The sequence below is a fragment of the Apis laboriosa genome, unplaced genomic scaffold (genome assembly GCF_014066325.1).
Source record: "Apis laboriosa isolate Shangri-la unplaced genomic scaffold, ASM1406632v1 scaffold204_cov149, whole genome shotgun sequence".
NCBI classification, from domain to species: domain Eukaryota; kingdom Metazoa; phylum Arthropoda; class Insecta; order Hymenoptera; family Apidae; genus Apis; species Apis laboriosa.
This window is the reverse complement of record NW_025222299.1, coordinates 1424126-1450097: the sequence shown is the minus strand read 5'-3', so window position 1 is coordinate 1450097 and position 25972 is coordinate 1424126. Positions and strand designations below refer to the sequence as shown.

The 25972-nt window shown below is 33.5% G+C and overlaps 2 protein-coding genes across 5 annotated transcripts in view; both read left to right on the top strand.

The window, feature by feature from the left end:
- LOC122712695 (NAD(+) hydrolase sarm1) overlaps window positions 1-25972 on the top strand; it is a 123260-nt gene that overhangs the window by 32159 nt on the left and 65129 nt on the right. The window lies entirely within an intron of this gene.
- On the top strand, window positions 15857-23542 carry LOC122712696. Of its 3 annotated transcripts, XM_043932503.1 has the most exons (8): window positions 15857-16287; window positions 16690-17000; window positions 17309-17613; window positions 17906-18151; window positions 18485-18780; window positions 20604-20745; window positions 20897-21000; window positions 22407-23542. In XM_043932503.1, exons 1-5 carry the CDS (start codon window positions 15857-15859, stop codon window positions 18773-18775), a joined length of 1584 nt encoding a protein of 527 aa, XP_043788438.1. In that variant the 3' UTR covers window positions 18776-18780; window positions 20604-20745; window positions 20897-21000; window positions 22407-23542. The 3 variants fall into 3 exon arrangements, with proteins under 3 accessions (XP_043788438.1, XP_043788439.1, XP_043788437.1); XM_043932504.1 differs by lacking the exon at window positions 20897-21000; XM_043932502.1 differs by having other exon boundaries at window positions 20604-21000.

Below are 25972 nucleotides of genomic sequence, written 5' to 3'. Positions count from 1 at the left end.
TGCAAATTAGTTATAAATTGCTTCGCTTGTCCCGAGCAAAAACGGGCGAAAGAAGAGGGAGAGGGGGGAGGAGGGAAGGACGCAGAGGAAGCGGCCGTCCGAACCCCGTTGTCCTCTTTGTTCTCGCGCTGTTTAATGAGCAAAAAAACGTAACAGTGGCGCTAACCTTGGGGCGTCGCGTTATGCAACCGGCTTCGTGCATAAAACGCAAAAGAAACGCCGCGCTATTCTCTCTCTTTTTCTCTCCCCAAGTCTCCTATCTCTTTCACTAATTTTAAAATAAAATTCATATTAATCCAACTAGGAATGATACTGTATCGCGTTTGATCTTTCTCGTGACGTAAAAATGAACGCGAAAAAAGAGATAAAAAGTAAACGTACGTTGCGACGCTTGAAAATAAATCTTTATTTCAATCCTTATCTCTTATTTCCGATTGCAAAGAAATTAAATTTACACGTACGATACTATCGGGAAGAATGTATGGAAGAGACAAGGACAGAGGGAAAATATTGAAATATCCGAAAATAATGAACGGATGGTGAATCACGAATATCCTATTCTCCGGATTATATTTATTTGTAAACATTCCTTTTGCGCGTGATTCTTTTGTCACTGAGAGACGCGAGTCAGTTCGAGAAGCTAGGCCGGCTAAGAATAATACGACCAAGCGTTCGAGGATTATTTGAACGCTGTCAGTTCTTGCTAAGAATCGCTGGATTATGTTTGCATCGGGGGATACGAGGAGTAATAGAATCGATGGAGTTCGAGAACGCGTTGAAAGTATATTTATACGTGGAGTGCGCGTAATTCGTGGTGGCAAGTGAGGTCAAGGAGAATTTATGGCGATAGAATTCGTTCTTCTTTTGGAAAAATCGACGTGTACAAGAATCGATACGTATTAACGAAGATAACGATTTTCTCGATTCCGAGTTAGGCGTGATCAGGAAAGCAAAGCGTTCAATACGTTGTTGTAATTAATAATAAGTAAGAGAAATTCTAATTTCTTTGGAATAATAATTTCGCAATTTTTAATAATCGGGCAAGATAAACGGATGGAGTCGATTTGTTTCGTGCGCGCGATAAATACGTGATTGACGCAACGATAAAGACATAACATTTCTTCGAGAGATTCCTCTAATGGCAATTCTCTTGCACTTGATATTTATCAGTGGTTAACAGACAGGAGAAAACAAGCACGAGATGGGCAAGAAGAAAAAAAAAGAAAAAAAAAGATTAACCGGTGGAATGAGTAATTACAATAACGAAGATGCGCGTGTTGTATCAGCCGGCCGTAATTGGGTCATCGTTGTAGGTGTAAAGCTCGTGATTAAGGTTAATATCGTTAAATCCCAGTTATTTACTCTTCCTTTTTGCCGCATCTTCTCCGATTCCAGAGAATACGATTAACCAAATCTACGTTGAATATCGACTCGCGTGATCTCGAGGTTTCCATGCACGACATTTTAATAAATAATAGTTGGATAAGAAAGAAAAAAGTCGACGAGAATTTTTCAAGGCTTTTTCTTCTTTTTTTTTTAATAAGAAAATTAGAACTGTTATTTCAACATTTTCTTCAGCGTCGATGAAAAGAGTAGTTCGCTTACTTTGATTAATTAATTATTTCCATATTTAAATTAAACGTTTCAGAATAAAATTAATTACAACGGTCTAAAAATGATCTAGGAAAATTAGTATACTTTCCAAAATCGAATCTCCAAAATCTACAAGACCCAAACTAATAAATGTATCTATTCATTTATAACGCATACCTGTGAACGCTTATTAAAATACTTATAATATTAAGAAACCAGAAATTATTCATTTCAGATCAAAGTAAGCAAAAGATGGGGAATCCCTTGAAGATCGCGAGAAAAAAAGTAAAAGTGAAACGATATACTCGCCGTAATTAGGCCAACATGGTGGGTGGTTGAAAGCTCGTTATTAAGGTTAACACTTCCCATGGCGAATCGCGGTTGAACTCCTCGTGGTTTCTTTTTTTGGGCCGCCACGTGTGCAAGGACAAGTGGCCGGTACGCCGTTAGCGACAAACCATTGTTGCTGCAACAATGAACAACGATCCTTGCGGTTCGCCATTGCTGGTTGGTGGCCGTACACCTACAAACAGCATCTGCTGGCAAGGTCGTAAATAATGTTTCACAATTCGCAAGAACGAGAGACGAGAAACACTGTGTTGTCCATCGTGTGACACACTTTTCCAGGAATTAAACGCTCTTTTCAGAAGTTTCTTTTTTTTTTTTTTTTTTTTCTTCTACTTCTCTTCACCACTACTTTCTCGTATTTTTTGTTTTCATTGTTTCTCTCCTTTCCTCTGTTTTTTCTCCTTTGAGGAGAGAGAAAGAGGGGGGGGAGAAAGAAAAGCTAACTTTGTACTTTGAGATAAATTTGTTTCAATTTGTTTCGCTCTGCAGATATCACAAATAGGCAATTTAAATTTTTGTAAATAGGGACTGTTAATTGTAATATTGATTCAAAAATAGGTAGAAATGATATGATTAAAAAATTGATATGAATCTGATATGAGTCTGAATATCGTCGAGATATAGATATTAATCCTAAAAAATGTTGAGGGAAAAATGTTAAATTTACTCCAATAAATATTATAATAAATAAAAATATTATAGAAAAAAATATTGTAAAAAAATATAAAATATAAAAAATATAAAAATATTATAAAAAAAAAATATTATAATAATAAATTGAATTTTTAATCATTTATTATTTATTAATAATCCAGTAATTAATGGAATTACTGTGAATGTAGAAAAATATAAATTTCAATTCGAGTCGAATTTCAATGCTCCAAATTGTTAAAGAATAACATTATCGACGCGTATTTGATTCCTCTCACCTTTTTGCCACGACGACCAACTACGATGAATCGGGTATATACGTACACGTTCCACGCTCGTTTGCCATTCGCCACGGAACGAATCAATGAATACGACGGGGTGCAACAATGAAACGTTCGGTGTCTCGAAACGAGTTCTGTTTGTCTTGCAATTAGAACGCGTTCTACGAACGTTGAAATTGATGGCTGGCCTCGATTTGGCAGAACGTAAACTTGCTGAAATTGACCGCAACACGTTGTCATAATTCATGATCTCGTTCAATTGTTGCCTGTTGCGCAACCGATGCCCGTTAAAAAGCTTTGTCAAAGCTCGTGCCGTAAATTGTGAGTTTAGGGGAAAAGAGGAGATCATTTTTTTTTTTTTTTAACGCGAATGAAAAGAGACTTGGAAAGAAATTTCTTCTGGGCACTCTCCTCTTGGGCGCTTTTTATAGCGCTGTTTCATGGATGTTGAGATAAAATTCCAATTTACGTGTTTGTTTGTTGTTGCGCACATAAAGAGTCAAGCTCGTCCTACTTTTAATAAAAAAATGAAGAAGAAAAGGAAGAATTCTCGATATTCTCTTTGCTTGAAAAGAGAATTGTCTCCTTTGATTTACAGAGAAAAGCATGAAAGTGAAATTGTAAGAAAACTAAACAAAAAGAATTCTCTCTTGATATGATTTCAACGTGTCTCAATTCTATGTACAATTTTATATCCTTCGCGAATTCCTGTAAAAATAAGGATAAAAGAGAAATTTTCCCTCCGACTATTTCGATTTTCTCCATAAAAATTTTTTTTTTTTTTTTGCCAAACTCCGAATCAATTTAAAAAAAAATAAAAATAAAAACGAGAGAAGAAAGTCAAATTCCTTCTTGGATTGAACTGCACTGTTGTGCGAACTCCTTGCCAAACTCGAATTTAACAAAAATAAAGGAGAGGGGGGGGGAAAGGGAGAGGGAAACAGGGGAGGAAATGATCAAAGTGATTTCCGCTTGGAATTCTGAGGGGGCCAGATACAAAAGTCGAAAGGAATTCCTCCGATGCTAAACGCCATAAATAAACGGCGTCGTGCAGTCATCGAAGTAACAAGACGCCCAGCCATTAATAATAGTCCGATTCTCCAAAACCACGGTGGAGATTTACGAAGGCGGCGTGATTTATTCGACGAATATCTCGTTCCCGCTTAACCGAGACTCTCTATCTTCTTTTTAACTCCTTCACTCCCTCCTCTCCCTTACATTTGTCCGGATATTCCCTCGTTTGCGACTTTATCGATTTATTTCGCGAAAATATCTTCTCGAATTACTTCTCTACCTTCCGCTAATGCGACTAATTCGGCTAATCCATTTATCGAAGAGGATTCGCGGAAAGGATTCGTGATGTTTTCCACGATTTTATCTCGTGGAAAGCGAATTAGTGGATTTAGTGGATGGTTGGTTCGAAGTTTTTCGTGGAGAGTTGCGACGAATTTTTTTGACTTATTATCGAATCGAGTTAAGTTGGTTAAGATTTTCCATAGAAGCTTGATTCCACCTTCCTCGTTCCTCCGAGATTTCGATCCTTTTTTGAAGGATACGTTAATCCAATTGAATTTATGATGATCTTAGAAGCGAGAGGGGAATATCGAGGAGGAAGAGCGTCGAGGATTTTTCAGCGTCAAGGAAAGGAAAAGAATCAGGTAACGGCCAGTATAATAATACTGGTGAAAATTACAGGCGATGGAAATGATAGCTTATCAGGTATCGCTCGTGGAGACTCGTTGAATGGAAGAATTGTCTGTGGACGAGGAAATTGTTGGGCGTGGAGAACATGGACGATGGTTATTGGTTTCAATAATTGTTGATTAATTCAAACAAATTTACTATCACTGGTAGCGTGCTTCCTTATCCCTTCTTCAAGATTCTAATTTTCTCGATCGGGATTCTACGATTCTTTAAGGTTTGTTATTACACGTTGCGTTAGATTATTTATTCAAGATTTGTTTATCTGTTAATAATAAACTTAATAATAAATTTGGATTAATTTTGCTTTCTTTTTTCTTCTTTTTTTTTTTTTTTAAGATCGATTCCAATTTCTGATAATTTCTCCAACGGTGTTATTACATAGCTATTAGTAAATTATTCATCAAGGTTTCATTCTAGCTCGAGCTTAAGATTATCATTGAAATGCTAATAAATTTTCCATCTTAGCCTCGTTGTTACATCCTCTTCGAGCGAGCGTTTCCATTCCTTCGTGGGAAGAAATCCTCCTTCCCACAATGGAGATCAATCTTCTTTTCTTAATTTGGAATTTTTATAATAATAATTCTAGGAAATCTGGATTAATTTTAGAATTAATCGAACGAGTATTTGTAAAATTTTCGACAATTTGCGACAATCTTTAAATCAGCAAACGTTCGTTTAAATTACAAATTGGATTATAATTTATCGATTTCCATAATAGGGATAAATTCGAGCATAAAATGTAAACCTTATAATTATATATATATATATATATATATATATATATATATAATTTATAATCATATTATAATTCTTATTTGAGAATTATCCCAATAATTTGTTTCTTTTATTTTTATTTTTTTTTAGCAGCCTATTCACATAATTGTTCATTGTTCACAACTGCGAAATATTGTGTAATAGGTGTATAATTTACAGATGCAATTTGAACGTGTAAAATTATAGTCGAAACCGAGCGTTTATTGGCGGGAAAAAGAGAAACCTGATTATTAAACGCGATATTTATCAACGTAACGTTCTATTATCACCTTACCTTAATTACAATTACGCAACAAACTACTCCTCCGACCGAATTAAAAATCTTTGTCCCTTCCGCGAAATTATTCGAAAACAGGATCGCTTAACGAAAATTAAAAACAAACAATTCGTATTTTCGCGCATTATCGCATGTAACAAACCGTTCAAACAAACTCTTTTCGCGTACAATGTAAGCAATTCAAAAAATAATACACGAGCATTACATCGTAACTATATTTTCTGTAAAAACAATCTGGTTATTCGGTTCACGCTTAAACATCCACGTTTTTTACGAGATTATTTTCATCATCAACACTCGGGAAATTTCCAAGGACCTCTTCTCCTCCTCGACCACCGTGCTACATCAAGGTCTCGCTCTTCTTCGTCGTTGCTTCGTTCGTTTAATTAATCATTAAACGACACAAAATATTGTGCCGTCCACGCGAAAGAAGAAGACCGTCTTGGAATCACTTTCGTTCATCGATACGATCCACCGACTCCGACCACGGCGATTTCCTGTTTCGAGGGAGGAAGGGGGGGGGGTGTTTAAACGCGTAATCGTCGGAAACATCAATTCCCGTCGAAGCGTAGGAGACGCATACCAACACCCACCAGAACCACCATTTTGTCTTTCAGTCGTGTGCGTAAGGTCAGGGCGCAGCGTGGATCGTGCTACGTCCCTGATATTTTTTTTTTTTTCTTTTGCTCGCGCCGTACGACGCGATACGACGCGTGTTCCGCCGTTTTACCTTTCATTTATCTCTTTTCTCTTTTTTTATTTATTTATTTATTTATTTATTTTTTTTTTTTGAATCGTGACGACGAACGAAAGGAATACGAATTGAAACGAGTTTGAAAGTGGACGAAACGAGATGATTAATTTATTTACATGAATGATCTCTAGGGGGAGCAATTTTAATTTTTCGTCCACGCGTACCAGTAAAATTCTGGAACAAATTTATTCGATGAAAATACATATACATTTTTACAAATATTGGAAATATTGGGAAAACATTGGAGTTAATATTAAAATTAGCATAAATTATGGGAAGATGAATTCCCCCCGTGACAGTTTAGAAGAACGAAGTTAACGCGACCCACGCGACCACGATATTTATAAAGGCTGGAAGTATCCGATTAACAAGGAGATTTAAGGTATCACGGTTGCATCGAGCCGTTCGTCTCGATCGAATATTCATGAGGGCGAGATATAGAGTGAGGATGACAAATAGGCGACTAATTTCACGCCGCATACCGAAAAACCCACACGAGAGTAACGTATCTCGTTTTCACGGTTCGTATCGGTGTCGTGCTACGCCGCTCAATGAAAAATGTCTCGAATCGAATCGAGACATATAATACCAGCCGCCAGGTATTACACGCGTCACGATGATATCGCGTCGCGGTCAATGGCGCTAAAAACAAAATTCAAAAATCTATCATTTTCGCGCGTTTCTCTTTCCATTTTCAATACTCGATTCTCTCCAACAATCCGTCGATTAAAATTTATGAAAAATTCACCGTCAAAGTATTCTTTTAAGACGCGATAATTAATTCCTTCGCTATTGCAATATCACGTTTCACGATGTTTGATCGGCCTCTCAGATTAAGGATCGTCCTCTCGATGAGAATTCGTTCGTTCGTAACGAACGAATTAATTTCTGCGGACTATACTAGGCGCGGATCGGATTTATAATATTCGTAATTGGATAATTTCAATCGTTCGATTTCACAAGCGATTTACAACGATTCGAGCATTCGACGATTATGCCGGGAACGAAACGATTCGATGAAGACACGGGGTTAAGGGTAATTAATTTCAGTCGTGCCGGCGGTGGCGGCGTCTGGCTGGATGACAAATTACTTCCGGATCCCATTACTAGCCTCGCATGCGGCTAGTATGCGAGAATAATCCGCGAGCGATCTCAAGCGAGATTAATCACGAAAAAAAAAAAAAAAAAAAAAAGAAGAAACGGCAACAATAGGAAACGGGAGAATGGAATGGCCCGTCTAAAAATAACGCTGCCCGTTCGATCGTTTCGTCGTCGATTCTTCGATCAATTCGAAGAGATTACATTTCTCCGATTTCGATTGTTTTTTTTTTTTTCAATCCTTTTCTCGAATTTTTCCAAGTTTCTTCCACGACGAATGTGAAAAAATTCGTGGTGAAAAAACGACGATACGGGAATATAATGAAAACTGTCTCGGATCCTTTCTGGATCAAAAATCACGATTCTCGCACTTATCTCTTCCCCCTTTTGTACGTACATTGATGGCGTCGTTGAGTCGGTGCGCGTGGGTTCCCGTGGCTGGTGATTCAGGTTAATTACGATCGCACGAGGAAAACGCGCGAGGAGAAAGAAAACGGTAGAAGGTCGATTTTCCAACGAGTTTTCCCCCGTTTCTCATGGGTAGACATAACGTTTCATATAACCTGTCTCGAAGGAATGAAGTCAAGGGCTCTCTGCGCTCTGGGTGCGCTGGTTGGTTGGTTGCGGTGATTCCTGGTGTTGATAAGATGATTGATAACCTGTTTTGCATATGATTATTGAATATGATTTTAAATGGTATTGTCGTTGGAGGGATACGTATGATATGATGTACGATTCTGCGGAAAGAGAGGATGCTGTTGTTACCTCTTTGTTTGTTCCTTGGACCGTGACGACGATTGGGTCATTGTTGCGCCTATATATGGAGTTGGACTGTTTTACTGTCGTTATTTTATACGCACTGGTACCAGGTGTGTAAATTAGTTCACTGCCTTTTTTCAAACGGTATTCGGATTAAATTTACTTGCAGATTGGATCTTGTAATAAACGTTGCAACTTGTTAATCGTAAAATCTAGAAACGTCGAAATTAATTTTACAAATTATACGATGCGTATATTGATTTATCTGAATATTTTTCAAGTAATTCGTTTATCATCATCGTTATTGAGTATAATATTATGATCGAACAATTTGAATTAATTGCAATGCAAAAGAATTTCTTCTCCAATTTTGTTCTTTTTTTTTTAATTTTATTCTCTCGAGGATATCATGTTTCCACGCATGATTCACAATTTCCAACGATACGATTTTCGAAAATGGCAATAAGTATAAAAATATCGCAATCGCAAAGTTGTTAGTCAGTGAAACGATTAGATTCGAATAGGAAACGTTATTTGTCTCTCTATGTCTCTCGATTCTCGATTCTCGAGCAAAATTTGATTTTAATATCGAGAAATGACGGTCCGTTCGAAAGAAGGCCTCAGGCCTTCATGTTCGATATTTATTCGTGCTGCTTGGTGAACAAGGCGCATTAATAATCGTGGTACGACGATCCTGGGTAGGGTCTAATCGAAAGCGCTCGTATGACTCACGCCTCGCGATTGTCGTGCGATGCACGCTTGACACGATTTGCTGGACTTACTTGGAGAAACGAGGAAAGTCCCGGCTTCGTTACTTGGAATCCCCCGGTGACTGTCCTACGAACGTGGCGATGAAAATCGTCTGCGAAAAGAAATTGGATGAATCATATATTAATGAAAAGAAAATTTAAAAAATTGGAATTTCTCGCTTTTTTTTCTTCTAGTTATATATATATATATGTAACGTTATCTCAGTTTTGTTTTTAAAACAGAAAATGAATTTTTGTTTGTTTGTTAAAATTATTACGACGATGCTTACGAGTAATAGTTAATTTTTTGTGTTGATGATATATTATCTTTTTATTTAAATCAGAGATTCTTATGCCCAAATATAATTATACATTATTCGAGATTATTTAAAATTCAAGTATTTATATCTTCGAAATTTTGTGTTCCAAATTTTTCATCTCAAGGTTCGTTAAAGATATCCAAGAGTTTAGTCTCGATCTTCAACCTATTTTATCTGAGAAACTTGATAACACTTGTTTGCAGAGAGAGAGACAAGTCGAAAGCAAAACACATCAAATTTCTCAAAGTGGACAGACACGCGATATCTTTTGATCCAACAAGTTTCACAAGTTGATTGATCCATAAACTTTACGATCCCAGAAATGACGCCCAATTCTGTCGATCTTTCGTGATGTCAACGGAAGTGCAGTTATAAAATATTTAAATGATAAAAGATTGTCGCGTACCATCGTTTCTGACAGCAGAACTGTGTTCTAAATGGAACGAGCTCGATTCTGGGAACTGCGAAAACCAGACTTGTTAAAAACACCTGTAAAGTTGGCAATGCGGCCAATTTTATTCCTTCGTGGAAAATTTTCGAAATCAAACAAGATTATCTAAGAATTATCGAGAAATAGATAAATTTTCATTATTCGAAGACTATCCGCATGAAAAATATCTATCATATATTTATATCATATATCAAGCTTCAATATGAAAAATTATTTTCTTCAAAATATAAAAATTCTCAAAATTCTGAGAAGTAAAAGATTTTTAAAGAAAAAAAAAAATATAACCATTTTCTCTCAATATAAGTCATAATATCAACAAAAGTCACGTAAGGGAACAAAAGAATTCCTCGAACTTTAAAAATAATTCACGATCCTTATATTTCCACTCTAATACGCTTTATTCGAGGAAAGAGGCGATATCCAGGTGAACGATGTTTCTCAGATTTTATTCTGATATTTCTCAGATTTTATTCTGATGTTTCTCAGATTTTATTCTCCTTTCCGGAATAGGTTCGACAGGAATTGTTTTCCAGAAACTCGTCATCGCGAAGATAAATGTTCAGACAAGTGGCTCCACCTTCGCGATTCGTGAAACAATCTAACCTAACTTAACTTAACCATGTTAATAATGAATCACACCGCGATTTCGCTAAGTTTTACGATTGTGATTGTGTCTGGAAGTGGGCGGTCGTCGAAGGCCTGGCGAGGATCGATCTGCGATTTTTCTCGTCGCGCGTGGAATTAATGCATCTGCACCGGTTCCAGGAACGTGACATTAATTGCAAAGGACGAATGTCGACGAAGAATGGTGACACACGTTATTCTCTATGGAGAATTATAACAGGCAATTTATTCGCTTTGTTTCTTGCTAGTTAAAAGTCAGATTTTTAAATGAGGATTTTAAATGAGGAAAGCTCTGAACAAAATCTTCTACAAATCAATACTTTCAATACCAATAGAATAAGAGGAAACTTGGTTAAACACTTGGCAAATTTTTATAATGTAAGAATGGAATATATGAAGATTGATGAAGATTTGTATTGATGAGTTGATGGGCTTTTATACTTGTTTAGAATTCTTATTTATCAAGAGATAAATAATTACTTCAATAATATCTTTATGCTTATATTAATTTCGTGATGATTTCCTTTTAATGAAAATATATAAGAAATCTTAAACAAACATAAGGATTTTAATTGCTTAATAATTTTTATTAACTTTCATTTATTCCATTCTCATTTTATAATATTATCTTAAATATAATAATATGATATAATATGATATAATAATTATGATTGATACTATTTCATTTCTTAAATTTATTATTGAAGTATTTATTTTTTTATTTTATCATAAAAACACAAAGAATAATAGGTAATAGATAGATAAAACAAAGAGAAAAATCTGTCAATTGATTAAAAACATTTAATTAATTGATTAAGAACAATTATTCTCATTTATTTAATAGATCCTTTATATTCTAAGAATTTAAATGAAACAATATTTTCTAATAATGTATCGGTTCATTAGATTTCATTTTATATAATTAATCTGTAATACAAGTAACCTAGATAGCTAATTATCAAAATTTTTTTAGATTTATGATTGTCTCATCACTTTCATTATTTTTTATAGAATGAAAATGATGATATTAGCGAAACAATAAGAAAAATTCATGAACAATATTCTTTTTAATTATATTTATATTTCTACATTGTTCAAATTCATTCAATTATGATTCTGTTTGGATCCAATAATTGTACAAAAATTATAACTAATAATTAACTAAAAATAATGCTAATTACAAATCAGAAATCATATTATGGCAATAACTATGCAACAGCCACTTAACTAAACACTTATGTGAATGAAAACATAACCTATAAACATAACTACTAAAAATTTTCTTCTTCCAACGAATCATTGCCGCGCTCCATCTTTGGAACTCAACTCGGCAGAACATAAGAACGTATCTGTGAGAAAAGAGAAGCCGTAAGAGGTCTGAGCGTGCGTTACGCAAGAAAATACGCTTTCACAAGCCGCGATAAGCGTCACTTTAGCGGCGGGTGTCCTTTTGTCCAGCCGACAGCGCGGAATTGGCCACCGTCCTGCGCCGCGGTTTCTCGGCCATCTTAATGACTGATGCAAATACGCGTCGTTAGGCCTTGTTGGGCTCGTTTCGCTTCTATTTGTCTTTATAGCCCCGGCGTCGGCCATCTTGCGTCCTCTTTGCCATGCCACTACCGCAGACAGTGGCCGAGTGATTTGTTTTTCGCGCCAGTTTGATGAGATTTCCCGCGCCTGCTCCGATGCTCGTTCCAGAGAGCTCGTTTGCGATGATGATGATGGTGATTTAATGGGTATCTTATTGTTTGTTTAGGAGGGGTACGTTGGAAATAGGTATGATGAAGCGCGTAGATTGGTTTTTAAAAAGGTCGTAAAGAAATTTATCGTGGTACATTGCGGATGGTAGAGTAATTGTACGCTGTGCTAGGATACTGCGTGTGATTTGTAATATATGTACCCTGTTGTAGAGGGTCTTGAGTTATTTCAATATCGATGGTCTTTGGAATTTTTACTGGATTTTTTTTTTCTGTCCGGTAATTTGTCCTTTCAAAACAAGATTATAATTTCTTCATTTTTATAATGACTTAAGATAATGATCTAATAAGTTGATTGAAGTTATCTTGTAATGGAATTATTGGAAAAATATTAATCTAGAATACGAAATTCATATTATTTTCGTAAGTAATTTTCATTCTCAAACGAGAAGAAATATTTTTTTAATTTAAAAAAAGAAAAATCATATTCTATTAAAATTTCAATAGATCTATATCTACTTCATTATTTTAATAGGTGTAATTTTAAAATCTTACTATATAAACTTGTAATTCTTTTTATGAATCAGAAATCATAGGAAAAAATACAACTTTTTATTATTACAATTTTGATTAATTCCAATAACTTTTTTTTCTACTAGTTCCATTAAAATCGTTTTTAATCGCAATAAGATGAAAGTTCACAGCCTTTGATTGAAATAAAGCGAAATAATATGAAAGTTCTTCGTTTCAATGCTAGGGTTAACAAGACTTTTGCACGCGAGCTAATTAAAATGTCGCCTAGATCATTTATTTTTATTGGAAATCCAGGACATCTCATTGCAACTAAAAAATGATATTTTCAATCGAGGGTAACAACAACTAAAATAATTATCTTGTGCTTTCCTCATTTATATATCCACGGATTTAATTATAGAAATAGAAAGATTTCTTTATATGATTTTATTCTGTCTTTACAATTAGATTATTATAATGAGGATTTATGTATTTTAATGTGTTTTATTATAACTCGATTATAGAAAACCTTGGAAAAGTTTTGTATTAATTTTTTGCAAATAATAGCATACTTGTAATGTGTTTAATATATTTGTTTTTAACATATATATGAGGTAATAGAAATTCTAGTTGAACTTGTTCTACTAAAGATTTCAATTGATGTATCAAGCTATTCTATAAATCAAGCATCTTGTAACTATAAATTTGATCATAACTTAGCATAATGTAAAATATAGATGCATTGTGAATGCAATATGAATGTCTTTTTCATATGATTGCAATCTATGAATAATTACGATTGTAATCATTATTAATACACTACAATGTATTGTGTATTTATACATTGTTACTCTATGTCACGTGTATCTCATAATTTCAGTATTGTATGAGTATCATATTAACAAATAATTAAAATTATTTTTTATTTAATATTAATCTTATGAATTCATATTTTTTTTTGATATTTCATTATAATTAATGAAACGAATCAAAATTGAAGTTAGAACAACTGAGAAAACAGAGTATATAGAGTAAGTGATTAAAATCAATATTCTAATTAATATTCTGTAATATTTTTATAAAAATATCAAGATAGTATGAATTTTTATACGTGATTTAAAACACATGTAAAAATTATTAAACAGAGTAAATAGATAAGACTCACGTGGATAATTCATATGTTCGAGTTTTCGATTTATATGCTGATTGATCAAAAATACTTGGAATTCTCAACAATGTGGAAACTTTTAGTTTCGCAGTCGCAAGTTCAAACGAGTTCGTTCGAATGTTTTGTGCAATCGTGGATCGAAGCGAAATTCGAGAGCTATTGCAATTACGAAATATCGAACACGGAAATCACGATCTCTTCCTGTTTTCGTAAGAAGGAAAACAAAATTTTTAAGGTTATTATACTTTTTAACGCGATAACACGAGTTTGTTGGAAAATGAAAGTTCGAAGGATTTATTATGGCAAGCTTATCTTGATCGAATTTAAATATTTGAATTAAAGATTAAAATAAATTCAACATAAAATTAATTTCAACTATTGGCAAGATAAATTTCTTAGATAGTATATATATTCAAAATCTTTTGATGATTTTTAAAAAATTGTTTTTCACTGAAAATATTTATCAAGTCTTTACAATATTCATAAATATTATTGGAAAAAGAAGAATTTTTTTTTTTTTTTAGATTAAATGCATTGTGTAAATCCCTTTGATAATTATCTCTCTATATTTTATGTCAATATTACAAACTACCTTGAGTTATCAAATTGCACATTATCAATCATATATTCTTTTAATATCTTTACGACAAACTTATTTTAATAAATATTACTTACCTGTGTTTAAAATTCCATGACTTATGAACAAGAATGTACATAAACATCTTTCATAATTATTTTCCGATATTTCCATCTAATAATACGCAAAAAAAAAAAAAAAAAAAAAAAAAAAAAAAAAAAAAAAAAAAAAAAAAAAAAAAAAAGAAAAAATATCGTTAAGGAAATTACGTAACAATGACAAAACAAGCTTAGAATTACAAAAACAAAGGATACAGCCGCGGTTAATTCTTTCAGTTTCACGCAAGCCACTTCGGTCGCCATTTATCTCGCTAAAATTGCGTAATTAACGTTCCATGATACGTTCCATCCATCCCGCTCGATCTTCCTCGTGCAATGTTGTCCAATTCGTGATTCGAGAAAATGTGAATTCGTTTCCAGGAACGAGATGAATAATTTTTACCATTCATTACTGGAACTTGAATCATCGTTCGATCGATATTTTTCAAACGCGAGTAAATTTAAATTCGTAAAGATGATTATGTCACCTGTGTTTATCGATGATGGCACTCGAGACGAAATTTTCTTCAATTAAATTGTGAATTTTGAACATTATTATGCAATTATAATCGAAAGGCTTGGAATATTTTTGATTTGATTAAAAATTAAAATAAAATCGAATCGTTGAAGAAAACTTATCCGTGAAAAAGAAGGAGCCGTGGTAAAGTTTTCAGAACAACTCGTCCAAATATTCCTTCTCGGAATACTCAGTCAAAGGGTTAAAGCTTCTCTTAAAAACCAACTGACATAAGAACGCAATAAACTTGTCCACAATTTTCCACTAGTTTTCCACGAGTCTGAAACATGGTCTACCATCAGGGATCGTAAATTGCCGACAGAACAAAAACAAGGCATGTCAAGTTCCACTGATGTAGGATCGCGAACATACTAATTATCGTGGCTAGACCGCGAATTAGGGGCGTAAGGCTAAACGAGAGGATCGTCGTTGCGACGACATACGCCGTCGAGACGTGTTATCGTCGGCCTCGATCTCTTCATCTCTTCCTCTCCTCGTGTCCACAGGAAGATGCAAGAAGATTTTTATTACAACACGTGTACAAATTACGTGTACAATATATCTTTTTGCGCGTACAAAGTAGAATTTTCCATTCGTCATCGAGAATTCGGATATTCTGGACTATGTTACGTTTTCACAAAATTACTTGTTGATCGAGAACGTAATAATCACGTTATTAAATTGCTTAATAATCCTCGATTCGTTCTCTCTCAAAAACGTACATATCCATTATTACACGTTGTACAAAAATATCTTCGAAACAAAAAATAATCAATGATTACTGAAACTGGCCACGAATGAAGTAATTAAGAGATTAAAATTAATCTATCGTTGGAAGTTTACAGCTAACCTGTGAAATAAATAAATTAACGGATAAATCTATCACAAACACACTGTAACAAAATGGCGAGAAGGAAAGAGGCGGTGCTCCAAGTCGAGATAGAGGACGAGGAGGATTGGGCACAATTGTTGGAAAAGAAAGGTTTGATACTCGCCGACGTTTTCTCGTCGTGGTGCGGCCCGTGCATCGCGATGGTGAGCATGCTTCGAAGCGTGAAAATGGAAGTTGGTGAAGCGATCAGCTACGCGATCGTGAAGAACGATCACATCAGCGATCTCGAACGATTCCGCGAAAGAAGCGAGCCGGTCTGGATGTTCCTCGAAAATGGTCAAATGGTCAATTTGATGTTCGGCGCCAACTGTCCCCAGCTTCGAAAACTGATAATGTCCGAGATCAAACGTGTCGAGTACAAGGAAGAGCCGGAAATGCAGCAACCTGTCAGCACTAGGACCGCGGAGGAAGAGGTTGCGTGGCAGGAGAAGGAGGCCATCAGGTATTCTTGAAACTTTGCCACGATATAGTCAGTCAGTATTCGTATTCTACGTTACATAAATTTTTTTTTTTTTTCATTTTTAACTCTGCGAATTATATGTAATTATATGTAATAATTGATTTCAGATATTTAAGGAAATCAAAAAAGTTTCGATACTTTTTTAAGTACCCTTGTGTTAATATAACTTTTTACATATCTTCGTATTTTTTCCCAGTGAATTTGGTTTTAATGATCTAATAAAATATTTCTGGACTGAAAAAAAAATTAAACAATTAGTTAAGAGTTACTTTTCTCGTCAATTAGTTAAGAGTAACGTAGGATAATAAAACACTTGACTGACTGTATTATCTGTGAGCATAGTTAGTGGAGTTCAAAAATGGATGGAAAATTAAATAAAACAAGAAAAGCGATCGAGGAACGCGAACGTGCCAAGGAGGAGGCCGAGCGGCTTGAGAAGTACGAGGCGTTCTTGGCTCAGATGATATTCGAGCTGAGCGAGTTCACCGCCCTGGTTTTCTATCCGTGGGTGTTCAAAGACGAGCAGGGACGGCACAGGGACAAGTATCAGTGCCCTCCGTATCTTGAATTGGTCAATACACTGTTCAAACAGAACTACGACGTGCTAGAGGAGATGCGAATACAGTTAACCGAGGAAATAATCGAGAAGATGTTCGTCGAGAGCAACGAGGAGATTACCAAGGCTATTGTAGCAGGTGTGCATCTTTTCGAGCTGAAAAAAATTTCAAAATTTATGTGCATACTGATGGAACGTCTATTATCCGAATCGACGTCGAAATGAACATTCTTTTATATTATATAAAAGAATACGTAACTCGTGAGAGAGATTACATTACAATAATGATAATTAATGGTCAGAATATCCTAATTTGTCTACGTGTTCGCGGATAATCGAAGTGATTATTAGATAATCGACGTTCTGATTTGATGGAATAAAACGAGATGGAAATCTTGTGGATGGAACGATAATTATATTCAAATTATTTGTACGTAATAAGTGCAGGATTGACCGATGGTAGAACGATAGCGATGAGACTGAAAGGTAGACGGCCTCATCCCGATTGGCCCGTGGCCTTTCCCTTCGAGTGCCCTAAGGGGGTTAAAAGGTGCCCTACACGAGAGATCAACGATGTAGAGAATTATCTGATACATTTGTTAACCAGCAAAGAGCCACTGCTTCAGGGTAATGCTGTTCCTTTCAATACAAATGATTCCTACATGGAGAGGCACGTGTACGTTCACGAGCCTGATCCTGAGGACGAGGAGGATTTTCCTCGCACCCATCCCGCTGTTTGGGTACCCCCTCAGGTATTCCTTGAATTTAACACACTCGTTCTTTTAAACCTTCTCTTAAGATTAAGACCGATTAATAGATCATTATTAAAAAGATTTTAAGAATTTTATTTTTTGGTATCTATGTATCTCAGATATTATAATCTAAGAAATTCTAATTTTTTTAATAGAATATTTCAAAATTTCAGAAATCAGAAGAAAATTAACACGTTTGAATTTTATTCCGTTTCATTAAGTTTTGTTTCTTATTCAAGGAAATGAAACACGGTTAAAAAACGATTTTTCGGAATAATTATTGATTATTCAGGCCCGAAGCAAAGTGCACGTGTACACAAGCCTCTTCGCCAGTTATATGGAATTGGTCCATCCTTACGAGGAACCTGTACCGCCTCCTCCATTCTGCGCCTTCAAATTCTATTATTCAAAGTTCCCCATTCTTAGTGAGACGTGTGCCCTTTTCCCGGACGCTATCGAATATTTTGGTGCATTCGAATTCGATGCTCCGCCAATCGCAAGGCGAATAGCATCGTCCCCTGAAGACTTCGAGAGAAAGGTTCCTTTATTTCTCTTTTAAAAAATATACAGGATATTAATATAATAATGCTTAATAATATGTCAATAGGAGGATCTAGAAATCAAAACAAAACTTAATATACAAAAATATTGGTCGAATTTTATTTATATATAATTATAAGTAATTTAAATTTCCATTAAATAGAGGTAAAGTAGAGATAGAATGATGATGTGAAGTCTGTTTTATTTTCGTATATTAACACCCTGTATATTAGATGAAACAGTCAAAATATTCATTTATCTCATATATATATATTTTTTTTTTCTTGTATTTGATATAAATAACTGATTAAATGGAAAAATATTAACAAAGGCCAAGTATCAAACTGGGAACGAGATATTCGTAATAATTCTCCGGCGGGTGAGCGAAGATGCTTTCCTGTCATTTGCCAGCATTGAGCCGTACTTCATCACGGAGGATCATGAAAAAGCAGAAGCGATGATAGACGAATACTTCCCTGAGGGTGCTGAAGACGCGATCCTCGAGTTATACTTCGAAGAAGAGATCGAAGAGGAAGAAGAATATTATGAAGAAGAAGAAGAAGAGCATGACATAGAGATCCGAAAAGAAGAAGAAGTATTTGCTACCTATGAGTTTATGTGAATTTGGTATTTTTTTTCATCTTTATATTTCCTTTTTGTTGGTTTTATATATGATGCCAGTTCTAGTCTAAGAATATTTTTTATAAATATTGAAATAATTTGATCGTAATAATATATTCAATTATCTGCATATTTCATATATTTTAAATAAGTATTATGTCTAATACTATTTTTTTAATTTTGACTCATTAATAGACATAAACAAAAAAATCAACAAAAACATTTATTAAGTTTTTTCTCTAGCAATGGTCTTTGATCCCGAAATTTTAGCTTGGTCAGTAATCGGTCAAAAATGTCTACTAACGCAAATAATTAAAATTTAACAATACCTGACAAAGATATATCGCAACCAATCAAATATTTCGAAATTATCCGTAAAGAAATTAACCAGACAAAGCAAACTTGTATTTTGCAATTAATAATCCTCCAATTTGCTAATAAAAAATTAAACAAAAATTTTTCTCGCATATTTCTCGATTTCTCATCACGTGGAAAATCATGAACAGATGTTTAAAGTTATCGAAAAAGTTTCGCGCCTCGAATAATTCATAGGCTCGCTTTTTTTTTTCCGCCAACCAAGAATTTCATTCTTCGCGCGTTTTGGCAGAGCCGGGATTATACTTGAATATTCGCTGTCGTTGGCAACGTGTTTGCGTAACTTTGGCAAAATTCCAGCCGATACCATGGCCTCTGGAGGTTATATTACGCACCTGTCTCGCTGGTAATTTTTTAATCATGACCCGTCATGGTTGCCAACATACCGTCAAAATCAGCCATATTCACCTCGGTTATGTTACATTGTTGCACGTCGCTTTTAATCGTTGGTTATAAATTGAATAAGATAATTGGATTTCAACCAATTGTAGAATTTGTTCAGCAAGTATTAACAGCATAATCTTGTATGTTCTTTGTTATATTATTAATATATGAAATTATTTAAAATGGATCAAGTTTACTGTGTCATTTGCAAAAAGATTAGATTAGACTAGGTTAGGTTAAAACTATTACAATTTTTTGTTTTATTTTTATTTCTAATATTTGATTTGAATTGAAATCATCATAAAATTAAGATATTTAATAAATTAATTAAGATATTTAATAAGTTCTTTGCAAATATACACATATTGAAATAAGATATTAGATTGTATATATGAAAAATGGATTAACATTTAGTTTCATAGTATATGATTTAGACAACAAATAAAACTGTTAATTTGATAGAAATATAAATATTAAAATCTTTATTAAATCCAATTATCATATATTATTATATAAATCTATATGACAAGTAAGTATTTTTGGCAAGTAAATGGAATGAGTTATTCTTTATCCACTTGATTTTATTCTACTAGATACTGATAATTTTTTATAATTCTTAAGGATTTAATTTATTTTTGACATATGTTTATTCACTATTTTAAGTTTTATGTCACTTTTTATGAAACTATTAATAATAGCTAGATTTTTTATTCATAAAAAGAATTTATGATTGTAAAAAATTATTGGTTGTAGAATTTTTATATTAAAAAGTATCTCGTGATACTTTGATAGAAGATAAATTAATAAACGTTTATGACAATCATTTAAAATGATTAAAGACCATTGAAAAAAAAATTGACAATTTATTTTCTTTGATGAATTGATTTTTTTATCGTTTAGTAATTAAAATTGGTATTTTATCAAAACTAGATATGGCATTTAACAATAAGTATAACACGCTTAAGTTTTTTTTAATATTGAAAATTAATTAACCATTCCAGTAATAAATAGTTTAAAGAAAAACTGATGCATCTCGAGACAGATATATTTTAAGGATAATATTTTCACAGATCTTCTAGCATTAATAATCGATTATATCATGGTACAAAACGCAACGACTGATATGAGCGGCAGCTACAAAATAGCACGAGATTAGCGGAAAATCAGCCGCTACCAGAGAATAAATTGAATCGCGCTGATCGAATTAACGAGGTAATTTGTCACGCGACCGATGCGAGAAATTCACGCGTGAACAACACGCTCTCTCTTGTTCCTTCTATCCTCGCTAAATTTTGCTAAGCGAGCCGAACAATTGAACCATTAACCGAGGAGACGTTAGTCATTCAGCTACTCAATCTTCCAGCTCAATCGGCCATTTTCATCCATATTTTAGAGATATTATGCATCTCGGAGGAACTTAAAAGGAACGAGATAATTTTTTGAATCATATCATTTAAATCTTGGAAGGTAATAGATTTTTCTTTTTGGAATTTTTAATGGTAGGAAAAAAAAAATATAAATATATCCTTTTGTAATTATTTTTTCAGGAAAAAATAATTTTTTTTTTACTTGTATATTATCGAATAAAATTATAACATTCTTTTAATATTCATTAATTCGAATAAAAAATGGATATTATTTAGTTTTTGATTCTAGTAATAATCAAGATCCTCTTGCATATGATTGAATAAATTCTAAATTTTATTATGAAGAATTATGATTCAATTTAATTTTATTAAAAATATCAAAATTTATTGAATTTAATTTTGATTTTTAAATTATGGAAAATAACAAGCATTAATTTCCATCGCGAAGAAATAGAATATAACTAAAGTCTTGACTATGAATAAATCATATATTAATGCTAAAATAATCAAGCCCGTTATCTTGATAGAGACTATTTTTACGATTACTAAAAATATCAAACACGTTCGACAAAATTGACTTTTACCAAGATGGAAACGTAATTATACATATTTATTCCTCTCCACTATACAATTATAATTACAATTATCTTGTTATGACGTATTAAAGTATACATTACAGATTTAATCTATTATAAAAAATAATACGATGCAAAAAAAACTTGATTTCGAGCACACGTGGCGAATACACAATGATCCACGACGATTTTTCAATCAATATAGCTATCACGCTCGTAACGCATTTATCCAAACTCTCAAGATCGATCAAAACTTGGCGCAGAACGTTTTTTCTTTTTTTTTTTTTTTTTTTTTTTTTTTCATTTTCATGCTTTGATACGCACGGTAGCGCCTAAAGCGGTCAATTGCTCAAACATCGGTAATTATTGCACAAGAATTACGTAACTAAACAACCTGATCATGACGATACGGAGGAGAGGAGGGAAGTGGAGAAAAAAAAGGCGCAAATTACAGTTACGCCGGGTAATTTGCGTCCATAACGCGTATTACGTGCCATTAACGATCGTTTCGTCTTCTTTCCTCTCGCGCACCCTCTATTTCCGTCTGCATGCCGATCAAGATCGTTTTTCTCGAATAGCGCGAAAACGTCTGCACGCCATAAAGGACGATAATCGATCGCTTCGAGCGTTCTTCGATATTGTAGCTATCAGCATTGCTTTGGAAGCGTTGGAAGAATTTTTTTTAATAAAATAATCCTGCGTTTATTATTATGGTATTAGATAATTATGTAAGAATTGGAGATTTTGTAATTTGAATAGAAAAATTTGATTGAATCAATTAGAAGTAATATAGATATAGTAACGAAGCTAAAATTTATTTATAAAATAAGCATATCCATCAATATCAAATTATATATATATATATCTATAGATATAGAATAATTTCAATTTGAAAATGCAACTATATATAAATAATTTTCATTAATTCTAGGAATATACAAATGGAATATACAAATAACATTGAAATGCAATTATTATTTTACACCGTAAATTTATGGAAAATTTAAATGTCCAAAAATCTTCAAAATATACACGGTGTACCAAAATATCCAAATTTGCATAAGTATCCACGATCTAATCATTACATCCATATATAAATGTTATCATGTACGATAATTATACAATTAATCTTTTCATTAATTCTAGGAATATACAAATGGAATATACAAATAACATTGAAATGCAATTATTATTTTACACCGTAAATTTATGGAAAATTTAAATGTCCAAAAATCTTCAAAATATACACGGTGTACCAAAATATCCAAATTTGCATAAGTATCCACGATCTAATCATTACATCCATATATAAATGTTATCATGTACGATAATTATACAATTAATCTTTTCATTAATTCTAGGAATATACAAATGGAATATACAAATAACATTGAAATACAATTATTATTTTACACCGTAAATTTATGGAAAATTTAAATGTTCAAAAATCTTCAAAATATACACGGTGTACCAAAATATCCAAATTTGCATAAGTATCCACGATCTAATCATTACATCCATATATAAATGTTATCATGTACGATAATTATACAATTAATCTTTTCATTAATTCTAGGAATATACAAATGGAATGTACAAATAACATTGAAATGCAATTATTATTTTACACCATAAATTTATGGAAAATTTAAATGTCCAAAAATCTTCAAAATATACACAGTGTACCAAAATATCCAAATTTGCATAAGTATCTACGATCTAATCATCCATATACAAATGTTATCATATACAATAATTATACAATTAATCCTCAAATATTCAAACACCTTTTATAATCGTATTGGTAATCCTTGGCCAAAATTGTATTTAAATAAAAGTGTTGATCGGTGGCAACGAACTCGAGAAAGTTGGTGGATCACCCCTGAAAGGTTAGGATCGACAGAAGGGTTCGGTGTACGAAGAAAGCCGCGCGTACAACTCGCGCGAAGATAAATTTACACGCGACTTCGCGACGCCGATGCCTGTTCACGTACCCTCGTCTTCTTTTCCCTTCTGCGTTCCCTGTGAAGCGTTCAGCTCGTTTTCTTTTCGCGTGGTCGCAAATAGGAACCCCCCCAAGGCTCCATCATCGTGCTCCGGGCGAAATTAATGGCGTCGGGACGCGGGCGAGCGCGATTCGCCGACGCCTGCTCCTGATTTACCGTGTCAAAGTTCACGGAGGGAGGGAGGTTTGTCGGAATAGCTGTCGTCGGATAAATTCTACGGATCATTTTTTAATTTGCTCGTTAAATTTTTCTAAGGAAACTCTGTGGGATATAAATTAAAATTAATATTATTGTAATAATTATCGGATCATATTTTGCCAAGAAGATAGATCGTTTTTTCTCAGGTTTGAAATTGATGGTACAATATTTTATTAAATTTTAATAGTAGAGAAGAAGAAATTGGTATAAAATAAATTTGTGATAAAAATATTAGAATATCCTTATATTTGGATAATTTTTTTAACCCATAATATATTGTTTTGAATTGGTGATTCGTGTAAGTTTAGAATAACAAATATTTTTTGATGCATTGCCTGCAATAAAAAAAAAAAAAATTACGTACTTAATTTCAGAATTTTATTTGAGAAAATAAACCGGCGTCTCATAAACCAAGCCAAAATCTTTTGCTCTTTTAACAAGATTTGCATACAGTTTCTGTCAGGGATCGTCCTCGAAATAGAGAAGCCGCGGTTCAATGTTTTCGTTTCTTCCAAGAGGCAAAGGAAACTCGTGAATTTTAGGATTGTGGAAGAAAAGCCAGGCGACTTTGTTTCGAGGAAACGAGTTTAATTTCGTACGCAGGCTATCCGTTTCCATCTAATGGGCCCGATCGTTTTCTCGCTTCCGGTTTGCATGACCCACTGATCGTGAGTCAACTTAGACGTTACTATGAAAAGAAACACTATGCGACGTGTTCTTCGGCCACGTTCCCGGGAAACAAACATCTCCAATGGGTACTTCATCTCCGAGTTTATTATTAAACATACGGTTAAATGTTTAACATCCGCTCGGTTACCGGCTGAAAATGTTGAATCGAAAATTTTTTTAATTATTGCAATTTAAACATGTGGCAAACCTCTTGAAATTTTTGATAAAGGATAATATTAAATTTTTATCACAGTTTCTACCGTAATAATTTTAATTTAAAATCTTGACTCACGCTTCTCTGAAATTGTTTCCAATTCGTTTTTCGTGATTTTTTTTTTTTTTTTTTTTCTTTTCTGAAACTCAATTTTTGAGAAAGTGACAATCACAGTTTTCATCGTCACCGATCCTTGACCCCTTTAAGCACGTTCCCAGCTTCGTCATTGGGACAGCTGTTTCTTGCCAACGTCGGGATTTTTCCGACCCGTTGGCGCCCTTTCCGTGAAGGGTTTGTCAAAAATTAACGAACAATTTTTTTTTTTTTTTTTTTCTTGAAATAAAATCTCTAGAAACACGTCACCGAGATGATGATTTGGTCCTGGAACACCTCTTTTGACAAGAAACATTTTATTTTAATCCAATTCCCAGTATTATATTTGATTTTATGTAGTCTGTATATCTTCTTCTTTTTCTTTTTTTACCGATTCATTTAAAATTCAATTAAATCATTTCCTAGTTATCTATCGATTTATCTATACTCCAGATTTCATTATCAAAAAATCAAAAGTTGAACGACACCAAGAATTTGAATATTGACGTAATGAATTAAATAATTCTCTGACTCTTCCTCATCTCGATCTCTTTCGTAATACCCACCATCGAAATACAAGCGCAATATCGCAAATGGGAAACGTTGTGAGGCTCGAAGGGCGGTTCTCGTGTTCCCAGGCGGTGGTATTCGTTTGCATACCACTCGTACAAGTTGCCACAGAAAATTACAGGTCTGGTATCTAGTGGAAATCATGGTTATCATCGAGGAGAATCAACAGTCAGAATCGCTGTTGGCAAGGTGACGCTTTTACTCCACAGCTTGTGATGCTTGTCTATCCATTACGTGATTCGTAACGAGATGGAAATATTCATGGGTGAAGTGTTTTTCTTTTTTTTTTTTTTTTTTTCTATTCCTCCTATTCTATTCATTGCAGACTTGGTAATTTTCATGTAAACTTTTATAATAGAATCTTGAAGCTTTTAAATGAATCCTTCTCTTACTTTTCTTGGATAGAGAATATTTCCGTTTGAAAAATATTTTATTGTTGTACGAGTTGCTTGTATAGGTAAATTATATCGGTTTCATTATTTCTTTTATTATCTTGAGTGAAATATTGGGAAATTATATCTAATATTGAGACTTTCAAGTACTATAAAAAAGTAGGTAATTTATAGTAGAATTTGGAAATCTTTATCGGCTATTGTAAAACAAATAATATATTCAATAAAGATGCGATATGTACTAATAAGTTCGTCTTCAGTTTAGAATGATGTAATGCAATGAAATAATAATAAGTTTTTAAATGAAATATATCGTAAAACTTCGACATTGAGATGCAGCATATTTATTACTCTG

Bases quoted from the DNA above. Each gene is read 5' to 3' on its own strand.
- LOC122712696 (XM_043932504.1), top strand. From the start codon at position 15,857: ATGGCGAGAAGGAAAGAGGCGGTGCTCCAAGTCGAGATAGAGGACGAG. The intron at 16,288-16,689 runs GTATTCTTGAAA...AAATAAAACAAG, and splicing joins CAGGAGAAGGAGGCCATCAG to AAAAGCGATCGAGGAACGCG. The intron at 17,001-17,308 runs GTGTGCATCTTT...TAATAAGTGCAG, and splicing joins TACCAAGGCTATTGTAGCAG to GATTGACCGATGGTAGAACG.